Below are 20376 nucleotides of genomic sequence, written 5' to 3'. Positions count from 1 at the left end.
AAAAAAATACGAAAAAGAACTAGAATCATCATGTATCAGAGCGAATACATACAACTTGCTAATTTCAATGAAGGTAAATCAAACACATATTGTGGTATGAGACGGTCTCATCATGTGACGCCTTCTCATACATGATAAATAGCTCGTTTAATACATATTATTAGAATATGAGCTCTTTGTTTGAGATCGTCTCAACGGGAGACGGTCTCTCGCAAAAGTATCTCTAAATCAAATAGGCCATATAAATGTGGCTCTTTCTCCAACCTAAATGAATATACATATAGAATTTGGCCACAGGAAAGAAGGGCCCAATTTTGCTTCATGCATCAGAGTAACCCTCTCCAAGAGGCTAGAGCCAACCAACTTCTACTCCTTCAAGACGACTAAAACAAGTCAGCATATTCTCAAGCTCAGATCTAGTAACATGTACGAATCTTAACAGGTTTATCTGATCAAAGCACTTGACAGCAATGTCCTCATACTTCGAGGAAATGGAGTTTAGGCTTTATCCCTTGATTGAGATTAGGCGTCATGACAGACTGGAGAGTCAACTTCAAATCCATCATCAACATTCCTATTTGATGCCACATTAGGGAAGGTTTAATAGTTGATTAATGTTTCAGTAAACCACGACTGCCTATACCTCTTCTTGGCTGTTAGTGATTGATGCGACGTTCTGCTCCTTCCGTGGTGCTAAATTGCCAGTGCCAACAGTTTCCACACCAGCAGTATTTGTTCCTAAACAAGCAAGGGAACAAACAGTTAGCAGATTTCATGCAAATGGACCAAGCTTACTCACTCTGAAAATGAGAATATTACGTATATGTAGATTTCTTTATTGTACAGCAGAAAAGTCACATGCTCCGATTCATTGCTTTCGGACTCTAAAGTATATAAGGCCTGAAGCCCAGTTTTATATTAGCAACAGTATAGCCTATGCCTGAAAATAGAATAGGGGGATTTCTGATAGGCTTATGGAGTAGCACTATATGTAATACAGGATTTGATGAAAGGAAAATGGTCCAGACCATAGTGCGGACTACTTCATCACACAGGTATCGTAAAGGTTTTTAAGGTTACTGCGACCAAAATATAGGATGCAACAACAATAAACGGGGAAACCATCTGCATTGACTGCAAAAGTGGTTTTGCAACCGTTACTACCACTGCGGCTGCATCCAAGAATCGGCACTTGTGCTCCAGAATTGTTTCTGAACTGTAGATTGAGATAAAAATGTTACGTGCTAACGTGCAAGTACAAACCTCATGAGTTCTGAGAGTGTAACTGATGAAACGTCTGTACAGCATCATACAACATAAAAGAGTACATAGCAGCTATAACAATAACTAATACTCCTAAACTGTACTATGTTTATCTTTCATTTTTATAAATGGATAGTCCTGATTCTGCTAAGTAATTTGTATATTTCTACATTTGGAAATTTGTCCATAAATGTAATGTGGGACTAAACTCAGCAAACGAGATAATTTCCAGGCTGCACAATCAACAAACTATCAAGGTGGCTGGAAGTATTTTTATTAGGTTAAAGAGTATGATGATGAACTTACGTAAATTATACCTCACTGCCTCATAGCTTTAGGCTTTCTCAAGGCTTGTCATTTTCAAGAGTTCATGTGATACCAAATTCCATGCTTGCCTGGCTGCCTTTCGGGAATACAATAGGACTCCATATACAAACTCCAAAACAAGCTCAGCCCTAGATTATAGGTCAACCTTTGTTTGACTTTGATGTCTTACGAAAATTTGACCTCTTACAAGGTCTACTATTGGCTAGCTCCTTAGAATGTGAGTCTGTCTTCAGTATATTTGACATAGCCCTGGCTTTCTGCATGATACATTTTCTCCTTTCATGAAAGGTGTCAAATCCAAATTCTTTTGGCAATGTTGTTGAAGACCGTGCAGTAGACACTAAATCAAAAATTTTCACTGCCATTTCATGTAATCCCTTCTTCTTTAGCTGATGATGCAGAGTCTGATAGCTAACATAATTTGGCACACAACCTCTTTGGATCAGATCCTCAAATTCCACCACAGCTGCCTCCAACCTATGCATTTTACATAACAAATCAATCAACATAGTGCTTATATCCGAGTCTAAAACATGAGCCTTAGATCTCATGTCATTCCTAATTTGCATAGCCAAATCCAATCTTTCCTCCTCACACAACATCTTCAACATCAGATGAAATGTCAGACTATCCGGCTCATACCCAGACTGTATCATCTTTCTATAAAGATTCACTCCCTCTTCAACTTTCCCATGTTTTGAGTAATACCTAAAGAACCAGTTATATGTCATAGCAGTGGGCATAATACCTCTACTAATCATCATCCTGAGAATCTTACCACCCCCATTGAGATCACCTGCCTTACAAAACCCTCTAATTAATGTGTTAAAAGTCGAAAAAGTGGGACCCACCTCTAAAACTAAAAACCTCTCCAAAACCCCTAAAGCCTCATTTAACCTCCCAGCTCCTAATAATCCATCCACCACTGGACCATACACCATCCTATCAGGGACAACGCCATATTTTCTCATTTCACCAAACAGCTCTAATGCTCTATCTACAAAACCCGCCTTACAATATCCTTCAACAAGTATACCAAAAGTAACAATTCCAGGGATCACTTTCTCGCACCTCATTCGCAACCAAACCCGTTCAACCTGTTTTAAATTCTGCACTCGAAACCATTCTTTTAACAGCATATTATACACATTAATTGATGGAACCCAATCAGGTTGTAAATCCATTTTCTTATCAATACATTCGCAAGCCACCATAAGATGTCCATATCTGCACAACCCATTTAATAAAAGTTCAAACAAATCAATTTCCAAAGTATTACCAAACTCAAATATACGAATAGCAGATAATACATCACCTAATCTAGCATAATGTCTAATCAAAACCCCTAAACTTTCAGTTGAAACTAATTTAGAGCCATTACCCGTCTTGATCTCATGTAGCAATACCATCAATGCCCACTTAAATTCACCAGATTTTGTAAGGACGTATATCATTAAATTGAAATTTGAGTTAGAAGGATTATACCCAGGTTGTTTCTCAGCCCATCTAAAGAGGGAGAAAACCAGCTTTGGCGAAGAATCGAATTTCTTGAAGATTGCCAGCAATAAAGGTTCAATAGGTCCGATTCGAGCCTCATGCAGAGCATTATCGAGGTTTTGAAATGTTATGGGTTCGGGATTATTGAGGATCGTGCAGACAGTATTGAAATTGGTTTCTGAAAAGTTAGGGTTAGGGTTAGGATTAGGGTTTCTCGAAGAAGAAGAAGAAAGGGTGTGAATCAATTGGAACCTGGGTACTTGAATTTTAGGTTTATTCCAAGTTATCGATTGCTTAAAGGGTAAATTGTGGATGAAACTAGGAAATTTAGGGATAGACGTAGTGATTAAGCGGATGAATTTAGGACGGAGAAAAATGGCATTCCGAGACATTTTGCATTCATGAGTTCCCGCCAATTCTCAGAGTGCCGTTCAAGTTCATTATTGTTCTTCTCTGCTCAATTTTATGTTTTTTCAAATTGCATTTATCAAATCATGCTCAATTTTAGCCAAGAACAGTTTAATAGATCCAAGCCTCCAACTTTACTTGCTACATTACCCATAATGATACTACTTATCATTCAAGCTTATTTTATACTCTCTCCTATTCATCTTAAGTGTTCCATTTACTTTCTGCACTCTATCCAATACACTTATTCAATCCTTAATATATTATGAATAATTAAAAATTATAAAAAGTTGATATTAATAATCTTTACATCAAAACGAATCAAATAAGATCCCACATGACTATGTTTTAACTTATAGATTAATAATAAAATGCAATTTAAGAGTGATAAATGAATAGTGTCTTAAAAGTAAATGGGACACCTAAGGTGAATAGGAGGGAGTATATTGCAAGTTTGCAACTAATGTATAAGATGAAATATAGTCGAGTAGGATTTTATTTAAATTGTTTGATCGAATACTTTTATTATATCAAATTTTTATAATTTTTAGTTAAGAATAATTTAAGATATAAATTATCAAAATTAAGCATTGGATTGCGTAAAACTGATATGTAGTAAGTATACTGGAACGGAGAAGGTATTTAAATTTATATACTTATTTAGTTTAATATTAATTTTATTAATTTTGTTTTAATATTTGAACTTATTTTTTAACTACATATCTTCTAAAAAATCAAAAAACATCTTTACTTATCTTCTCGATTTACTAGTCACGAAAATACGCATATGAGCATTCATTTTGAACAGATTTTCAAACTAAGCACCTATAAAGGTGATTTTTAGGGTATTATTTTTAATTATCGTAAATATATGGGTATTGTAATTGGATTACGGATCGAATCATAGGGAGGCTATGTGATAAGATAATTCAACCAATTTATCACTATGGAGCAACCAAGTTTTGAAGGTTCAAACTAAACTAAGAACGCACAGATGTAAATGTTATTTGACTCGATAAGAAAAAGGTATAGGATAATGGTAATCCCAACTAACATGCATAGGACTAGAGGTTTAGGATCAATGTTGATTATATCATCTGGGTTTTTAGGTGAGAAGTTAATTATTCCTTTTTAGGATGCTAATCCACTAATCACCTATTGAATAACATTCTATCTTAACCTCAACTTTCGTAATTTTGATTAATTCAACCTCAAACAAGAGTAATTAAAACCAATTCTCAACTTTCATAATTTTTGGGTCTTGTGGGTCCTCTTTGCTTCAATGCACATGTAGAGTAGGGAGAGGAAACCCTTCATAGAAGGTGGACCTCGTTTTTCATGCTGATGTAATTAAGCCGAGACGGTATCCATGTGTTTTGCTTTTTTGGGTGTATGTTTCTTCTTTTCAGGTGAATGAAAATAAAAATCTTTTGCCAATAATAATAATAATAATAATAATAATAATAATAATAATAATAATTAATTGCGAATTACAACCTTAATGTTTGATGCTTTTGCAAATTACAGCCTTAATGTTCCTTTTTTGCGAATTACAGTCTCCAAAGTAGCTTTTTGACCAGTATTCAACCAAGTGACCGGTCCCGTTCAATTTTAACCGTTGACCACACTTTTTACTTTTGACGTTTCTGTTTTTCGTTTTTATTTTTTTAATCTATTATGGGTTAACTAACGGGTAGGGGAAAAATTAAGATGAGAGGACAAAACAAACATATCTTTAGCTTTTGAAATGCTATAGAATTTGGGGTAGAATCATCATTAGTTGTAGAGAATTTAAACAAATCATTGATTACGGTTTTAGATATTACAATCTCTTGGCCCTTAACAAAACTCCTTAAGGCCGGAAACCCATCTACATTAATAAAAGAGAGATTACAGTAGAAAAGTTTAACCAAAGTGGGATAGGAGATGGAACTAGGGTCTAAAAGTTTTCTAGGAGAAGACTCTACGAAAGAAGAAATTATTTCGAAATCCTCAAACAAGAAAAATGTGTAATCCAAGATAACAACAAAAGAGATGAAACGGTGCTTAAAAACATCAATCCACTTATCAAAAGTCGTATGATTTTCGAACCAAGTCTTAGGCACTTCTACAGCAGTAAGGGGTGAGGGAATGGATAGATTGGGAGTTTCAAGCCCTAGAGTCTTTGATGACTCGCCTTTTTCAAATTTAGCAAAAGAACGAGTGATTTTTCTTTTCGGTGCCATGGATGAGTTCTTGGAAAGCTTTAAAGACGAAGGATTTGTTTCTTGAAAGGGAAAGCAAGAGTGATGAAAAAAAATGTGTATAAAAAAGACGGTTCCCAAGGGTTTAAAAAGGGAAATGAAGTACAATGGATTTGTACACAATAAAGTTGTGACTTGAAAATTGGGAAAAAGCAATAATGAACGGGAACAAAAATTGATCGGTTTGTAAGTATGAGTGACGTGAAGGAGTGAGTATAAATCATAATCATGACGACCCTAATTAAGTTCTAGTTGAATTAGGACTAAGTTCATGAAATAGACATTTAAGATGTAGATTAACGTCCAAGATTTATTTCCAAACACAAAAATATAGTTTAAAAAAATTAAATATCCTTTATTAATTAAAGGAACTTAATTTTTAAATCCTATTTTTATATATAAAATATAGTTTAAGGAATTGAAATTAATTTTTCAACACTTATATATATATATATATATATATATATATATATATATATATATATATATATATATATATATATATATATATATATATATATATATATATATATATATGTTTGTATATGTTTGACCGTAATCACACATAACCGCATGCAATCATATCAAAATTTTTATGTCCACTACTCATACAAAATATTTGATTAATTACCTAAATTAACTCCCGTTAACTATATGCATAATATTTATTTAACCCTTACTCCCCCTAAGTTCATGCAACATCATTCAACATTCTAAGTTCCAAACGAATATATGCAAAACAATCAGGACTTAAACGCTTTGTAAATATATCCGCTAATTGATTTTTTGTAGGAATAAAAGATAAAGTTGCGTTACCTTTTCAACATGATAACGTATGAAATGGTGACGTACCTCAATGTGTTTTGAACGTGAATGTTGTACCGAATTTTTAGTAATACAGATTGCACTTGCATTGTCACACTTAATTGGATTACCTTTGAGATTAACTCCAAGATCTCGAAGCTGCTGTGCAATCAATAAAATTTGAGAACAACATGCACCGGCTGCTATATATTCCGGTTCTACCGTAGATAAAGCCACTGAATTTTGCTTTTTAGAATACCATGAAATCAAAGATGATCCCAAAGAATTGACAAGAATCTAATGTACTTTTTCTATCCATCCACCTTAGAACCAGCATAATGCGCATCTAAAAAACCAATCAAAGCAAAATTTCCACAACTAGCACAACAAGAAAACAAGGCATTTTGTGATGCCTTTTTTTAAAACATTTTTCGACACTTTAAAGCGACATAATATAGCTTAGCGACGCTTCAAAAAAGCGTCGCTATTTTCAATGTCACTATTTACCGACACTTTAAAAAGCGTCACAATTTTCACCATTTAGGACGCTTTTTAATGTCATTTTTTGTTTCTTTTTGCAACGCTTTTTGTGTCAAAATTCAAATTTGTGACGCTTTTTCATGTCACTATTTGTTATTTTGCGCTAATTTTTTATGTCAAAGTATCATTTTACGACGCTTTTAAATGTCGCTATTTTTCAAGTAGCGACACTTGTAGTGTCGCTATTTGTTAATTAGTGACACCTGTAATGTCGCTATTTGTTAATTAGTGACACCTGTAGTGTCGCTATTTGTCTTTATAAGACACATTTAAGCCAATATTTGTCTTTTTACGACGTTATATGGCGTCACTATTTGTCTTCTTACGACGCTTATAAGCATTGCTATCTACGCTTGTGTCATATTTTGAATTATTTAGTCACTATTTATATTACCGACGCTTTTTATCCATCATTAAATGGTTTTGCGGCACATTATAAAATCACTATGTGCAATATTGTGACGCTTATTGACATCCTTTTCTGTAGTTTGTGACGCTTTTAGTCAATCACAAATTTCTTTTTAAATCACGAATAAAAGCTTAAAATCATCGAAAATTAAGAAATAATTTAAACATCAAGAATTATCATAATTGTATAAGTATTGAAAAATACCAATAAAGTTTAAAAAATTTCTATTTAAAATTTAAATATCAAAGACAAAAATAATGTTTCTGCACTTGGGATGACCGATGATGCTCAAGTATTTTGATGACTTGCAATGTTGAGTGTAAAGCGTCTAGCTATCACGAATCAATTGACGTTGCAATGTATCCCTATTTACTATGATGACATTCCTATATTTACTTAAAAAACAATTTGATTTAGTAACACATATACAATATAATAAAAGAAGAAACAATAAATAAAGAAGAAAAACACACATCATCTACATGACTCTAGCCTTTTGAGAATCTAACAAAATAATAAACCAGTGTCACAATTCTGCTTTGGCTTTTAAGTTCACATGTTAGTATGTTACTTTCGTTAAAGAATTAGCCTCAAAATTAGAATGTAAATCCTGAATGAGCAAACATAGTGGTCAGTCAAGTCAATTTAGAAACAATAAACAAATTTCCATGAAACGTTTCACAACAAACTCTGTTTAGAACATCTCATATGAGTGATGTGTTCAAGAGAAGAAATTGAACCTTATTAGAAATGGTTCATTCTATGATGGGCCTTAATCAAGTTTTCCGTTTAATTTTGGGTAAATGCAATTTTATTGTTGTTCATCATCCAACGTTGTTGATACAACCCCATATTAGTTATAGATTGGAAGAGTTCCTAAGTTGTTTAAAGATTTAGGGTTGTAAAGCATATGCAAAATGTTTACAGCTAGATATGCTCTAACCTAAATCCGATAAGGTCTTCGTTATGGGTTATTAAAGAGACCAAGGGATGTTACTTCTACAACTCTAAGCAAGCAAAAATATTTTGGTTTGTGAAGGTGTCTTTTAGGAAAGAATATATCTTTCTTAAAAGCCAAGTGGGAGAAAATATTTATCTTGAAGGAGTTTAAGATGACCAATCTTAAAAGCCAAGGGATGTTACTTCTCTAGTGGGAGCTTATGTATTGTACTACTCTGGTTGTATACATTCATGTGATTGTCCGAGTTCGTAGGACTAGTAGGAAGAATAAAACCTCCAAAGGTAACCCTATGAATGGTTGACTCATTCATGAAAGTCATGAAGTCCTTTTATTAAATAAGGAGGAGCCTACAACCTACGTAACAACGATGACAAATCCTACTTCGACATATGGCTTGGAGGCATCAAATCCAAAATAGAATCCATGTATGTCATATAAGTATTGAACTTGGTTGACTTGTCCGAAGGTTCTAGACCCATTGAGTTTAAGTTTTTTTATAAGATAAAAACTTAAACGAAGGTGCTAGATGTATCAAGTACAAGTGTATTTATAAGATAAATACTACATGAATGACAATTTGTTGTCTATAAGCATAACTGGTGGCAAAAGGTTCAAGTTAACTACATATTATTTGCTATGAGATGAACTTTTTGTAAACAGCTATGCTTAAATCCATTAGGATAATTCTAGAAATAATCTTATATTATGTATACAAAATTAAACAAATCAATGTCAATACCAACATTTTAAATGGTGATTTAGAGGATGTGTATATTATGACACAAACTAATAGTTTTGTACATCCTAAAATCTCTAGGAAGATATTTAGGCTTTGGAAGTTTATTTGTGAACTGAAGCAAACATCCTGGGGTAGAGATATTCGTTTTTAAGAGGTAAACAAATAGTTTTGTTTCTTCTAAATTTCGAAAGAATCTTGTGTATACAAGAATGTTAGTGTGAGTTTTATTGTTTTTCTTAGTATTGTATGTGGATGACATATTGATCATAAGGAACAATGCATTGATGTTCGAGTCTATAAAAGGCTTGACTGAGTAGTTGTTCTTCTATAAAATATCTTGAACATGCTTCGTACAACTTGGGCATCCAAATCTGTGAAGATAGATTGACATAGATGATTGAACTTTGTCAAAGAGATTATGTGGATAATATTTTTGATAACTTAAAATGGATAGCTTTAAGAAGTGTTTCCAACGCATGTCTCATGGCATTTCTCTTAGTAAGAAACAATGTCGAATGATATATGTTGAGCTTAAGAGGATGACTAGGATTTCATGTGCTTCTGCTATTGAATCCATCATGTATGGTACGTACTTGACTAGAATTCTCTTATGCTTTGATTATGACAAGGAGAAACTAGTCGTGCCCTTATATTGACCATAGGGCGATGATTAAGACCATCTTGTAGTACCTTAATAGAACTGAAAGATAAGTTCTTAGTTTGATAGATGTTTTTGAATAAGAGTGTAAAAGTTAACGTATGCTAGCTTCTAAAAGATATAGAAAGTTTCGATTTTTTATCAGGTTACTAACTTTACTCTAAAAGAGATGTTAGTTTGAAAGAGTTTCAAACATGGCATTACGGAAAATTCTACTATTGAAATTAAGTAAACTTGAAAGTATACAAATTTCTATTGGATTATATTCATTAACTAAACCTTAGTCTTAACTCAAGTATAAAGAGTTATACAAGAGTTTTGGAGCTAAAACATATAGGAGAGTTGTTTTAGTTGTGTACTATTTTATTATTATAAAATTAGTCACAAAGTTAAAGCACTTTGATATGTTGGTTTTAGTTGTGTACTATTTTATTATTATAAAATTATTGTTCAATTTTAATCTTGGTTTGGTATTAAATAAAATGTCGAACGTATTTTATAACATTCGGTAGGTTTGTCAAATACGTGATTTGATAAATGAAACCCTATAATTGAACTGAAGTTATTTAAAATATTATTTATCCCTAGTTCGAATCATAGACATAATGAACTTCTTTGTGGACTAGTTGTAAGTTGATTGATAGTGCAGTTTCATGGGCTATAGAGACATAAAGATGTCTAGTCATTTACATAGGTATGTATAGAGATACATATTAGACTGACCTACTTGATGTTCTTCAAAAATGTTTGGAGAATTTTATTGTTATATTTAGTGGATTTCTTTGACATGAGTATGACACTATTCTCATATAATGATTAGTGTTCTCTTGATATTCTAAAAAATGTCGTGTTGTTAAAGGAGGTTATAAAGGGAATGCTCAGGTTTGCTAAACGTTAAGTGGGAGTTTTGGTTATACAAGACTGGATAAGTCTTCCTCTTATTTAGATTGGTGTCTTTGGTCTCTTAAAGAGTAAAAACAGAAAAAATGCATGGCCGTGCTCAAATGGATTATAGAATTAATCGTTTGTTTCGATAGTTCAAACTCATATTTCAAGAAATAAATTTGAACATTAGTATAGATGACGTGAGTCATCATTATGCTATCAAATTTGACATTAAGTGACTTAAGGAATTTGAGGTTACACACTTGTTCAAGTACAAGTGGGAGATTGAAGGAAATTATTGTCCTTTGATCAAGTGTAATTACTATATATAAACGGGTTGAATTATGGAGATTAAATACATTCGATTATTTTAGATGGTCATAGTGTTTTGCTAGAAACCAACTATGATCTGTATCTAATATGATTAATTTACTACTATTGGAATCGGGTGCTATGACATCACACATATAAGTAATCGATCGGATATATATTGGCACCAAGAACATAAGATGCTCATGGAACACTTATGTATGAGGAGTTTATTGCATGTATTGATGGTGTGTTTAATTGAGAAATAAACCACACATTAAAACTATTGTTAGTGTTTGTAACTTCCATTTAGGGAGTTGAAAGGGTGATCAAAAGTGTATAAATAGTGCACTTGTTCATCTCATTTCAAAAAAAATGAGAAAATGATCTTTTTTATTCCGCACTAGCATGTGTGGTGATCTGTTCGATGCTTGTGGACCAACATTAGAGGAACGACATTTGACGTTCTATTATCTCTATTTTAGTATTTCTTATTTGATTATATAACCTGAAATTCACGTATCAAAGATATGATATTCTTCTATATTTGATAATGCATATTATGATATGCATGTGATTCTGTTTAGATGTCAAGAAATGAGTTTATGAAGCGTACTTGTCGACACTGGTAGTACTGCTAACCTTCTTATTATGGACTGATTGAGACAACTGAAACATGAGACTTATCACCTAGAGCCTCTTGAAAGACCCTTAGTGGGATTCAGAGGAAATCGAGTTACCCCTAAGGATTTAAGGCACTTATTTTTTCTTGTTATTAGGAATTAGTCCCATAGGGATTAAGCTCATACACCATATAAGTAAAGCAGGCATATTACGAGCTGCTCCTAAAGGCAAAGTTCACCTTTGTTGCGAGATCTTTTATCCTTAATAGATAGTTAATGTTGTAATATTGATAATTGTATGTGTTTAGAGCAAGATCCTAGGATTTGGGTCACAATCCTCCACACTTTGCTAGAAGATCTATCCAAATCTCTATAAGAACATACATATAAATGCATGGCAGTAGAAGAGTGTTACTATAGTGTAATTCAATCTTGCATGAAATAACTAGGGCTTACTTTATCTGATAAAGTAGAGAAGATTCCATAAAATGGGCAAAATATGAACTTTACATTTATTGCCGAGCTTACACCCAATAGGAAGCTACAATGTCAAAACGCACAACTAACTAAACTCACAAAGCTAAGAAAAAGGTGTGATACCGCAAGGGATAAACCAATAGTACGCACAAAGGTCAAGAAAGACATTCCTTAGTAACTAGGGTTTTCACTGCTCTAAGAAATCATTTGATAAAAGTGCACCAAAATTCTTCACCAAACACTCTAATAATACCCTTTAGTAAGTAACTTGGTGCTTATTAGTTGTGTTTGATGGTAGATAGTTTCAATAGTTCTTTTTAATAGATTCAAATTATTTCATTATATTGTTTTTCATGGAAATTTTTGTAGTGCTACATTTATATTAGTTAGTTTATAATTAATGATAATTATTACTTATTGATGTGCTTATTTTAGAGCACATTTATATCCCCATTATAGTGTCGAGTCTCACTTTTTTACATAGGTTTTATAGATATTCCACTCGATCTTACCTTGTTCCTGTTTTCGAGGTGTTTAAAGGTCATTTCAGGTATTTTCAGAGGTTTCGAGATTAAGTGGCACGAGTTCGAGGCTTAGACACCATGATTGAAGACACATTCCGAATCATTCCCAAGCACTACAAGTCATTCTGAGGCCCCGCCAAGATCGGAAACCAATATGCACTTAAACGAAGCAACGAAGAGCACCCAGGGAATCCATTCGGCAGAAGAGACCCCAATTTGGGCGAATGGGTGAAGTTCTCACTTGGGTCAAGCCTAAACGTCTCTGGAAATGGCGAACAAGCAACATTCAGGCGATTGTGGGTCGTTCGTGTGGTTTATAGGGTCACAAACTTCCCCTCGCTATCTAGAGTGTCTCAATCGATCCCCGTTCGATCTCCCTTGACCTAGTTTTCCATGAGTCCTTAGAAACCAACCTAGGGTGGATCCTTACCACCCCCGTTTATCTCTAATCGTTTAGCACTAGTTTTTCATTTGCTTGTTTATTGCTTTCGTAGTTTAGTTCATACACCCTTTCACCCTTTAATCTCCCTACATCAAGTCCCTAGTCTTTCTTGCCTTGTCGTCATGGTTCAATTCCCGACTTATCGCTACACTACCTGTATTCTATTAGGGTGTTCTATAAATATTGTTTGCATAACTAGATTCTTAGTTCACGACGCTATTGATTAACCATGAATAATTCCAACTTTAGGGGTATTTGCCTGTAGTAAACTTTGGTAACCCGATGACCTGCTATAGTAAGTAATTCACCAAAACAGTAAATTGAAAATTAATATAAAATCGGATAAAAATTTTGAAAATTTAAATAAAATATTCTGAATATTAGAAAAGTCAAAAAAAAAAATTTAACATTTTTTTCGACATTTGACTTTAGTTTATTTTTTTAAAATTTGTTATAGTAAAATCATCCGGTTATCGGGTTTACTTTAGGAAAATCCCCTAAAGTTGAGATTATTCATAGTTAATCAATAGGTGAGATTATTGTAGGAAAATCATGAAAAATTAGAATTACAATGGAAAAAAATATTATTTTCATTTATTGCTTTTTGATTTAATCGCTTCTTTTGTTGCCTTTACTTCATTTATTACTTTTTAGAGTAGTAGCTAGGTTCATTTATTCCTTCTATCTTATTTTCTTACTATTTCATTTGAGTTCTCCATGTCTTCATTAATGTTCTTGTTTGTTGCTTTGTCTTTTTTTATTTCTAGCATGTATGAGTACTTTCTTTAGGGGTATTGGTTTGATGAAACCCTAGGTTTGGTTCTTGTTCTTCATGTGTTAGGTTAGGGTTGAGGTTGTTGTTGATTGATTGATTGATATTCGATTTGAATCTTATCCTGCCACTCTTTACGAGAAATAGAGCGAGTGTGGGTCATTCGTGTGGCTTATAGGGTCACAAACTTCCCCTCGCTATCTAAAGTGTCTCAATTTATCCCCGTTCGATCTCCCTAGATCTAGCTTTCTATGAGTCCTTAGAAACCAACCTAGGGTGGATCCTTACCACCCCCATTTGTCTCTAATCGTTTAGCACTAGATTTTCATTTGCTTGTTTATTGCTTTCGTAGTTTAGTTCATACACCCTTTCACCCTTTAATCTCCCTACATCAAGTCCCTAGTCTTTCTTGCCTTGTCTTCATGGTTCAATTCCCAACTTACCGCTACACTACATGTATTGTATTAGGGTGTTCTATAAATATTGTTTGCATAACTAGATTATTACTTATACCTTTCTTGTCCCATTGATTAGTTGCTTATAATAATATTTTTTAGTTATTATTCCTATGATTGAAGGTTTTTTAATGGAAAAATTACTTAGAGTAGTCCAACATTTTCATAATTTTCCTACAATAATCTCACCTATTGATTAACCATGAATAATTCCAAATTTAGGGGTATTTGCCTATAGTAAACTTTGGTAACCCGATGACCTGCTATAGTAAGTAATTCACCAAAACAGTAAATTGAAAATTAATATAAAATCGGATAAAAATTTTGAAAATTTAAATAAAATATTCTGAATATTAGAAAAGTCAAAAAAAAAATTTAACATTTTTTTCGACATTTGACTTTAGTTTATTTTTTTAAAATTTGTTATAGTAAAATCATCCGGTTATCGGGTTTACTTTAGGAAAATCCCCTAAAGTTGAGATAATTCATAGTTAATCAATAGGTGAGATTATTGTAGGAAAATCATGAAAAATTAGAATTACAATGGAAAAAAATATTAAGCTTAAGCTTATATTTAAGTTCATCCTTTTACTATTTGAGAAGTCTTAGGTTGCCTTTAGCTCATTGTAATGCAAGCAAAAAGAATAGAAAATATCACAACAGAATTACAAAGTTTTATTTATTGATAATTCAAATAAAAGTACAATTTTAATAGGATCATGACTAGCAGTCCATGAGCAAGTTATGAAGAATAATAATATAGCATTTTGTAATTTTGAAAGCAGTCACGACACAGATAAACAAAAAACATAAAGTAACAACATGAGCCAGACGTACAGCAACATATATAGACTAATTAATAGTTACATAAAGACTCAAACAATGATCAAACGGAAACTTTGGCATAATCGAATATGATCAGGCGCACATTCCAATTCCACCAGGACCTTTGTTACCGCAAACAAGGGTTGCACAACATGGCCTTAGCTCATCATGGCATGCATGTCCTAGATGGTCCTCACAACAAAGTTCTTCAGCGTGCACAACAAGAATTTGCAACATCACTGCACAATTATTCATCATTATTACAAATTAAAATTCTAATTGTAAATGTTGCACTTATTGATTTTATATACGCCACAGTTGATCTAAAGTGAATCAATTATTCATACATCAATATGTAATTTAAATGAATGAAAATGGAGAATAATCATGGAGAATTCTATAAAAATCACAATATACAATTGTTTAATTTAATACCTGTTGTGAGAATCAGAAAAATAGCTAATATGATTCTTTTGTTGCTAACTTTTTTCTCCATTCGAAAATGAAAATAATTTGTTATAATCAAATGGGTTATGCAATATGGATTTTTAGGTGTAGCTTTGTTGTTTGGGTATGTAATTGTCTTTTCCATCATATATATAGTAGTGGATCTTAGACAAAGAGCCACCTAATAAACTTAAATCTATTATTTATGATTTTTTAACATAATTTTATGATTGTATCTAAGTTAGAAATTATGTCCTCATAAGTTATGTCCCTTTATTCATCAATTATGTCCTCATAAGTTTGAAATGATCAAACATAATTTTATGATTGTATCAAAATGACTAATTCAACTTGATCGTAACCTAATAGAATTAATTAGAGAATTTATCTCATTGTTATTAATCAAAGGAAGATTTTTAATTAATTAACCCCTCTTTTAAAATAGATTTGAAATTATGTAATATCAATAAAGACAAAAAATCCAATTTTAATCGACTCAAAATATTAAAATGAAAATCAAACCCATGACCAAAACAGACACTTCTACTAACAACAAATGAATAATAACGGAGACTAGTGGAAAAAAACGTATCTGCTGCTAATCATTTTGCTGCGGTTTTTATATACGTAGAAGATACCAAAACAGACACGTCTACTAACAAAAATGAATAATAACGGTTTTTTATATAAATAGGAAAAAGAATTAGAAAAAAAAATAGACAACAAATACTGCGGTTTTTAAGTTGCCCGCGGCATATAACCTTGTGGATCATCAAATGCTGCGGTTTTTGCTTTGCCCGCAACATATAACCTCTTCAAAAATGCAACTTTTAACGTTACAATGCAAAACCTTCATTCTTCATTCTGCTATTTCATTAAACCCACGACTGTTTCATTCTTCAAAAACCCTCTTCAAAAATCGCACGACTGTTTCTTCTCTTCAATCCCTCTTCTTCATCATCTTAGTTCTTGCTCTTCTTCATCATTCTTGCTCTTCTTGCTCTTCTTCATCATCTACTGCTTCAAACTGCACCGACTGTACATTATTGTTGCTCTTCTTAAACCCATGAAAAAACCACAAAATTTGGGCTTTGTTCTTGCTCTTCTCCAAGGTATAATTTTTTAAAGCTTAGTTCTCAAACCCATTGTTGTTAAAGCTTCATTAATTGTGTTTTAGGGCTTAGTTTTTTTTATATTAATTTTTTATTCATTGTATAGGTTATACACAACCCAAAACCCACGAAAATTCAAGGTATAATTTTCATTTTGATTTTGTAAATTAGGTTTAAATTTATCATAATTTATCAATGTGTATGCAGTTGTTGTTTTTAAGTTTTAACTTTATCATACATTTCATGTTTTGTTATATTTTTAAGTAATTTCTTATGTGTATGTAGTTGTGGTTTTTAAATTTTAAATATCATAATTTTTTTTATAGTTTGTAAGTTAGGTTTAATTAGGGTTGTTTATGTTTAAATTTATTTATTATTTGGGTTAAAACAATCTTCATGTTAGAATATACATATTTTTTGAAAAATTTATAGATTATGATGGTTTATTATTAATATTGTAAATTAGGGTTAAATGAATGATTATTACTTAATTTTGCGGTTAATTAGAGTTCGTTAAGTATATATGTTAAAAGTTGTTGTTAATTTTGTTTTGAATTAATTAATCACACTAATTAGGATGATAAAAGATCGTTCTTGGATATATGGAAGCATTGAATCCTCAGAATTTATTGATGGTGTATTAGAATTTTGTAGTATTGCGGTTGAACAGAAAGTTAGGACGGGGGAGTTGGTTTTTATTGCCCATGTTTCACTTCTGGCAATGTATAAAAGGTAGATAGTGTTCATATCCTTAGGGAGCACGTACTTCGACGTGGGTTTAGGCCTCAATATCATGTTTGGGTTTGGCATGGTGAGGAGGGAGTTTACAAAGAGAAAAGTGTGGTTGAGAACGCCAATAATGTGGCTGATGTCAATGAGGATTTAGTAGATCATGTTGATGGGTATGAGACAGATGAAGAGAATGTCGATGAAGATGTGGATCGTGTTGATGTGATGATAGAGGGAGTCGAGGATGAGTTAGGAAAACGTCGTCGTGTTTTTGGCTTCTTGACAGAGGCTTCTCAAAAGCCTTTGTACCCTGGATTCTTCGGAGTGGAAGAGTATTGATAGGTTGCATAAGACTCTTGGGGATGAGGTTCGTAATTTAAGGCTCGGACTGTGTACGGATGGAATGAACCCATTCGGCAATCTTAGTTCTGAACATAGTACTTGGCCGGTACTTTTTGCCACCTTGGTTGTGTATGAAGCGTAAGTACATTATGCTTTCGCTTCTGATCTGGGGTACTAAACAACCTGGCAATGACATAGATGTATATCTTGCACCTCTCATTAAGGATTTGAGAAAGATGTGGGATGAAAGCGTTTCAGTGTTTGATGCATATATTAATGAGGAGTTCAGCTTGCGTGCAATGCTTTTATGCACCATTAATGATTTTCCGGTATATGGCAACTTATCGGGGTATAAAAACAAAGGGAAGAAAGCATGCCCAATATGTATCGATGACATGGAATCCACGTGGATTCCTAAATGCAACGGTTATGAGGTTTATGAACAGGTTAAGGGAGTTGAGACTGTATTTGGTAAAACGAGGCAAGTGCAAGGGGGTGAAGACTGATTATGGAAAAAAGAATCAATCTTTTGGAAGCTTCCATATTGGAGAGATCTACAGGTTAGGCATTGTCTTGACGTTATGCATATAGAGAAAAATGTATGCGATGCCATACTCGGGACTCTCATGAACATTCCGGGTAAGACAAAGGATGTTAAGGCCGTGCGAGATTGGTTTGAATGTAAGGGTCTTCGTCCGGAGTTCTGGGTACATCTTAAGGTGAGTAAGAAAAGAAATAAAGCTGATGAAGTTGGTGGCAGTAAGAAGAAGATGAGTAATGAAAAAGTTTATTTGCCTCCAGCTTGCTACTCATTGTCCAAAACAGAGAAGCGGACATTTTGTGAGTGTTTGTATGGCATTAAGGTTCCGTCTGGGTACTCATCCAACATGAAGAGATTTGTGAGCCTAAATGGTGAGCTGAAGTTGGGAAGTATGAAATCTCACGATTGCCGTGTAATGATGCAAGTGTTCTTACCAGTTGCAATCCGTGGAATACTACTAAAACATGTGAGATATGCTCTTACCGAGCTATGTTCGTTCTTCAACACAATTTGTAGTAAAGTTCTTGATCCCTTTAAACTTGATGCACTTCAACTCGACATGATTGTAACTTTATGCAAGTTTGAGATGTATTTTCCAACTTCTTTCTTTGACATAATGGTTCATCTTATTGTCCATCTCATTTGTGAGATCAAGCTTTTGGGTCCAGTTTTTTTAAGGTGGTGTTATCCTTTTGAAAGACACATGGGTGTTTTACAAAACAAGGTGAGGAATCTAGCACAACCCGAGGGGAGTATGATTCAAGGCACTGTGAGCGATAAGATTAGTAACTTTATAGCCGAGTATTTGGCCATGGCAAAGCCTATTGGACTTCCCACCTCTAGACATGAAGGAGGGCTTGAGGGAAAAGGAACAATTGGCTCCAAATCGGTCACACCTCCTCAAGATAGCCTTCAACAAGCACACTTATATGTGTTGCATCATATTCCGGAAGATGTTCAATGGGGAGGTTGAGGACCGTGTAGCTCGTCGACCGTTGACCAGTTATGAGGTTTATGAACAGGTTAAGGGAGTTGAGACTGTATTTTGTAAAACAAGGCAAGTGCAAGGGGGTGAAGACTGATTATGGAAAAAAGAATCAATCTATTGGAAGCTTCCATATTGGAGAGATCTACAGGTTAGTCATTGTCTTGACGTTATGCTTATAGAGAAAAATGTATGCGATGCCATACTCGGGACTCTCATGAACATTCTGGGTAAGACAAAGGATGTTAAGACCGTGCGAGATTGGTTTGAATGTAAGGGTCTTCGTCCGGAGTTGTGGGCACATGTTAAGGTGAGTAAGAAAAGAAATAGAGATGATGAACTTGGTGGCAGTAACAAGGGAAAGGACGGTAAGAAGAAGATGAGTAATGACAAAGTTTATTTGCGTCCAGCTTGCTACACATTGTCCAAAGTAGAAAAGTGGGCATTTTGTGAGTCTTTGTATGGCATTAATGTTTTTTTGAACTCCAGAGCCACATTTCCGAAATGGACAGTAGTAAAGGTATACAACACTATTCGATTTTATGGGTTTTTAAGGTATTTTGGACTTTCGTGCATAAAGTAGCTCAAACTTGGTTTGTTTTGCGCGAAACATGGCACACAATATTATTCGGTATATATTATCGTGTTGAAGTGGTTTGAATTGAAAATCTTAGTCATATGCTAGAAATTACGTGTTAAGATGCGATTATAAGGGTTTTTAAGCTTTTTTGGCACTTTCGCGCATAAAGTAGCTCAAATTTGTTTTGTTTTTCATGAAACTTGGAACACAACACTATTTGGTATATATTATTGTGTTGAAGGGTTTTAGAATTGAAATTCATAGTCACAAGCTAGAAAATACGTGTTAAGTTGCAATTTTATGGGTTATTAAGCTTTTTTGGCACTTTCTTGCATAAAGTAGCTCAAACTTGGTTTGTTTTGCACGAAACTTGTCACACAACACTATTTGATATATATTATTGTGTTGAAGTGGTTAGAATTGAAAATGATAGTCATATGCTAGAAATTACATGTTAAGTTGTGATTTTATGGGTTTTA

At 33.4% G+C, this 20376-nt stretch overlaps 1 protein-coding gene across 3 annotated transcripts; it reads right to left on the bottom strand.

Moving 5' to 3' along the window:
* Positions 1 to 47: 47 nt before the first annotated feature.
* LOC130801241 (pentatricopeptide repeat-containing protein At5g11310, mitochondrial) lies at positions 48 to 3570 on the bottom strand. 3 transcript variants are annotated; one of them, XM_057665038.1, is made up of 3 exons: positions 1570 to 3558; positions 644 to 738; positions 48 to 574 (listed from the first exon to the last, which is right to left on the bottom strand). In XM_057665038.1, the coding sequence occupies exon 1, from the start codon at positions 3477 to 3479 to the stop codon at positions 1731 to 1733; it is 1749 nt and encodes a 582-aa protein (XP_057521021.1). In that variant the 5' UTR covers positions 3480 to 3558; the 3' UTR covers positions 48 to 574; positions 644 to 738; positions 1570 to 1730. The 3 variants fall into 3 exon arrangements, with proteins under 3 accessions (XP_057521021.1, XP_057521019.1, XP_057521020.1); XM_057665036.1 differs by having other exon boundaries at positions 48 to 738; positions 1570 to 3570; XM_057665037.1 differs by having other exon boundaries at positions 48 to 738; positions 1581 to 3558.
* Between the last annotated feature and the right edge of the window lie 16806 nt (positions 3571 to 20376).

The sequence above is a fragment of the Amaranthus tricolor genome, chromosome 15, assembly GCF_026212465.1.
Source record: "Amaranthus tricolor cultivar Red isolate AtriRed21 chromosome 15, ASM2621246v1, whole genome shotgun sequence".
NCBI classification, from domain to species: Eukaryota; Viridiplantae; Streptophyta; class Magnoliopsida; order Caryophyllales; family Amaranthaceae; genus Amaranthus; species Amaranthus tricolor.
Note: the sequence above shows the minus strand (reverse complement) of the source record. Positions and strands in the feature narration are given on the sequence as shown.

Excerpts from the sequence above, each read along its gene's own strand:
- LOC130801241 (XM_057665036.1), bottom strand. The coding sequence starts at position 3,479 with ATGTCTCGGAATGCCATTTTTCTCCGTCCTAAATTCATCCGCTTAATC.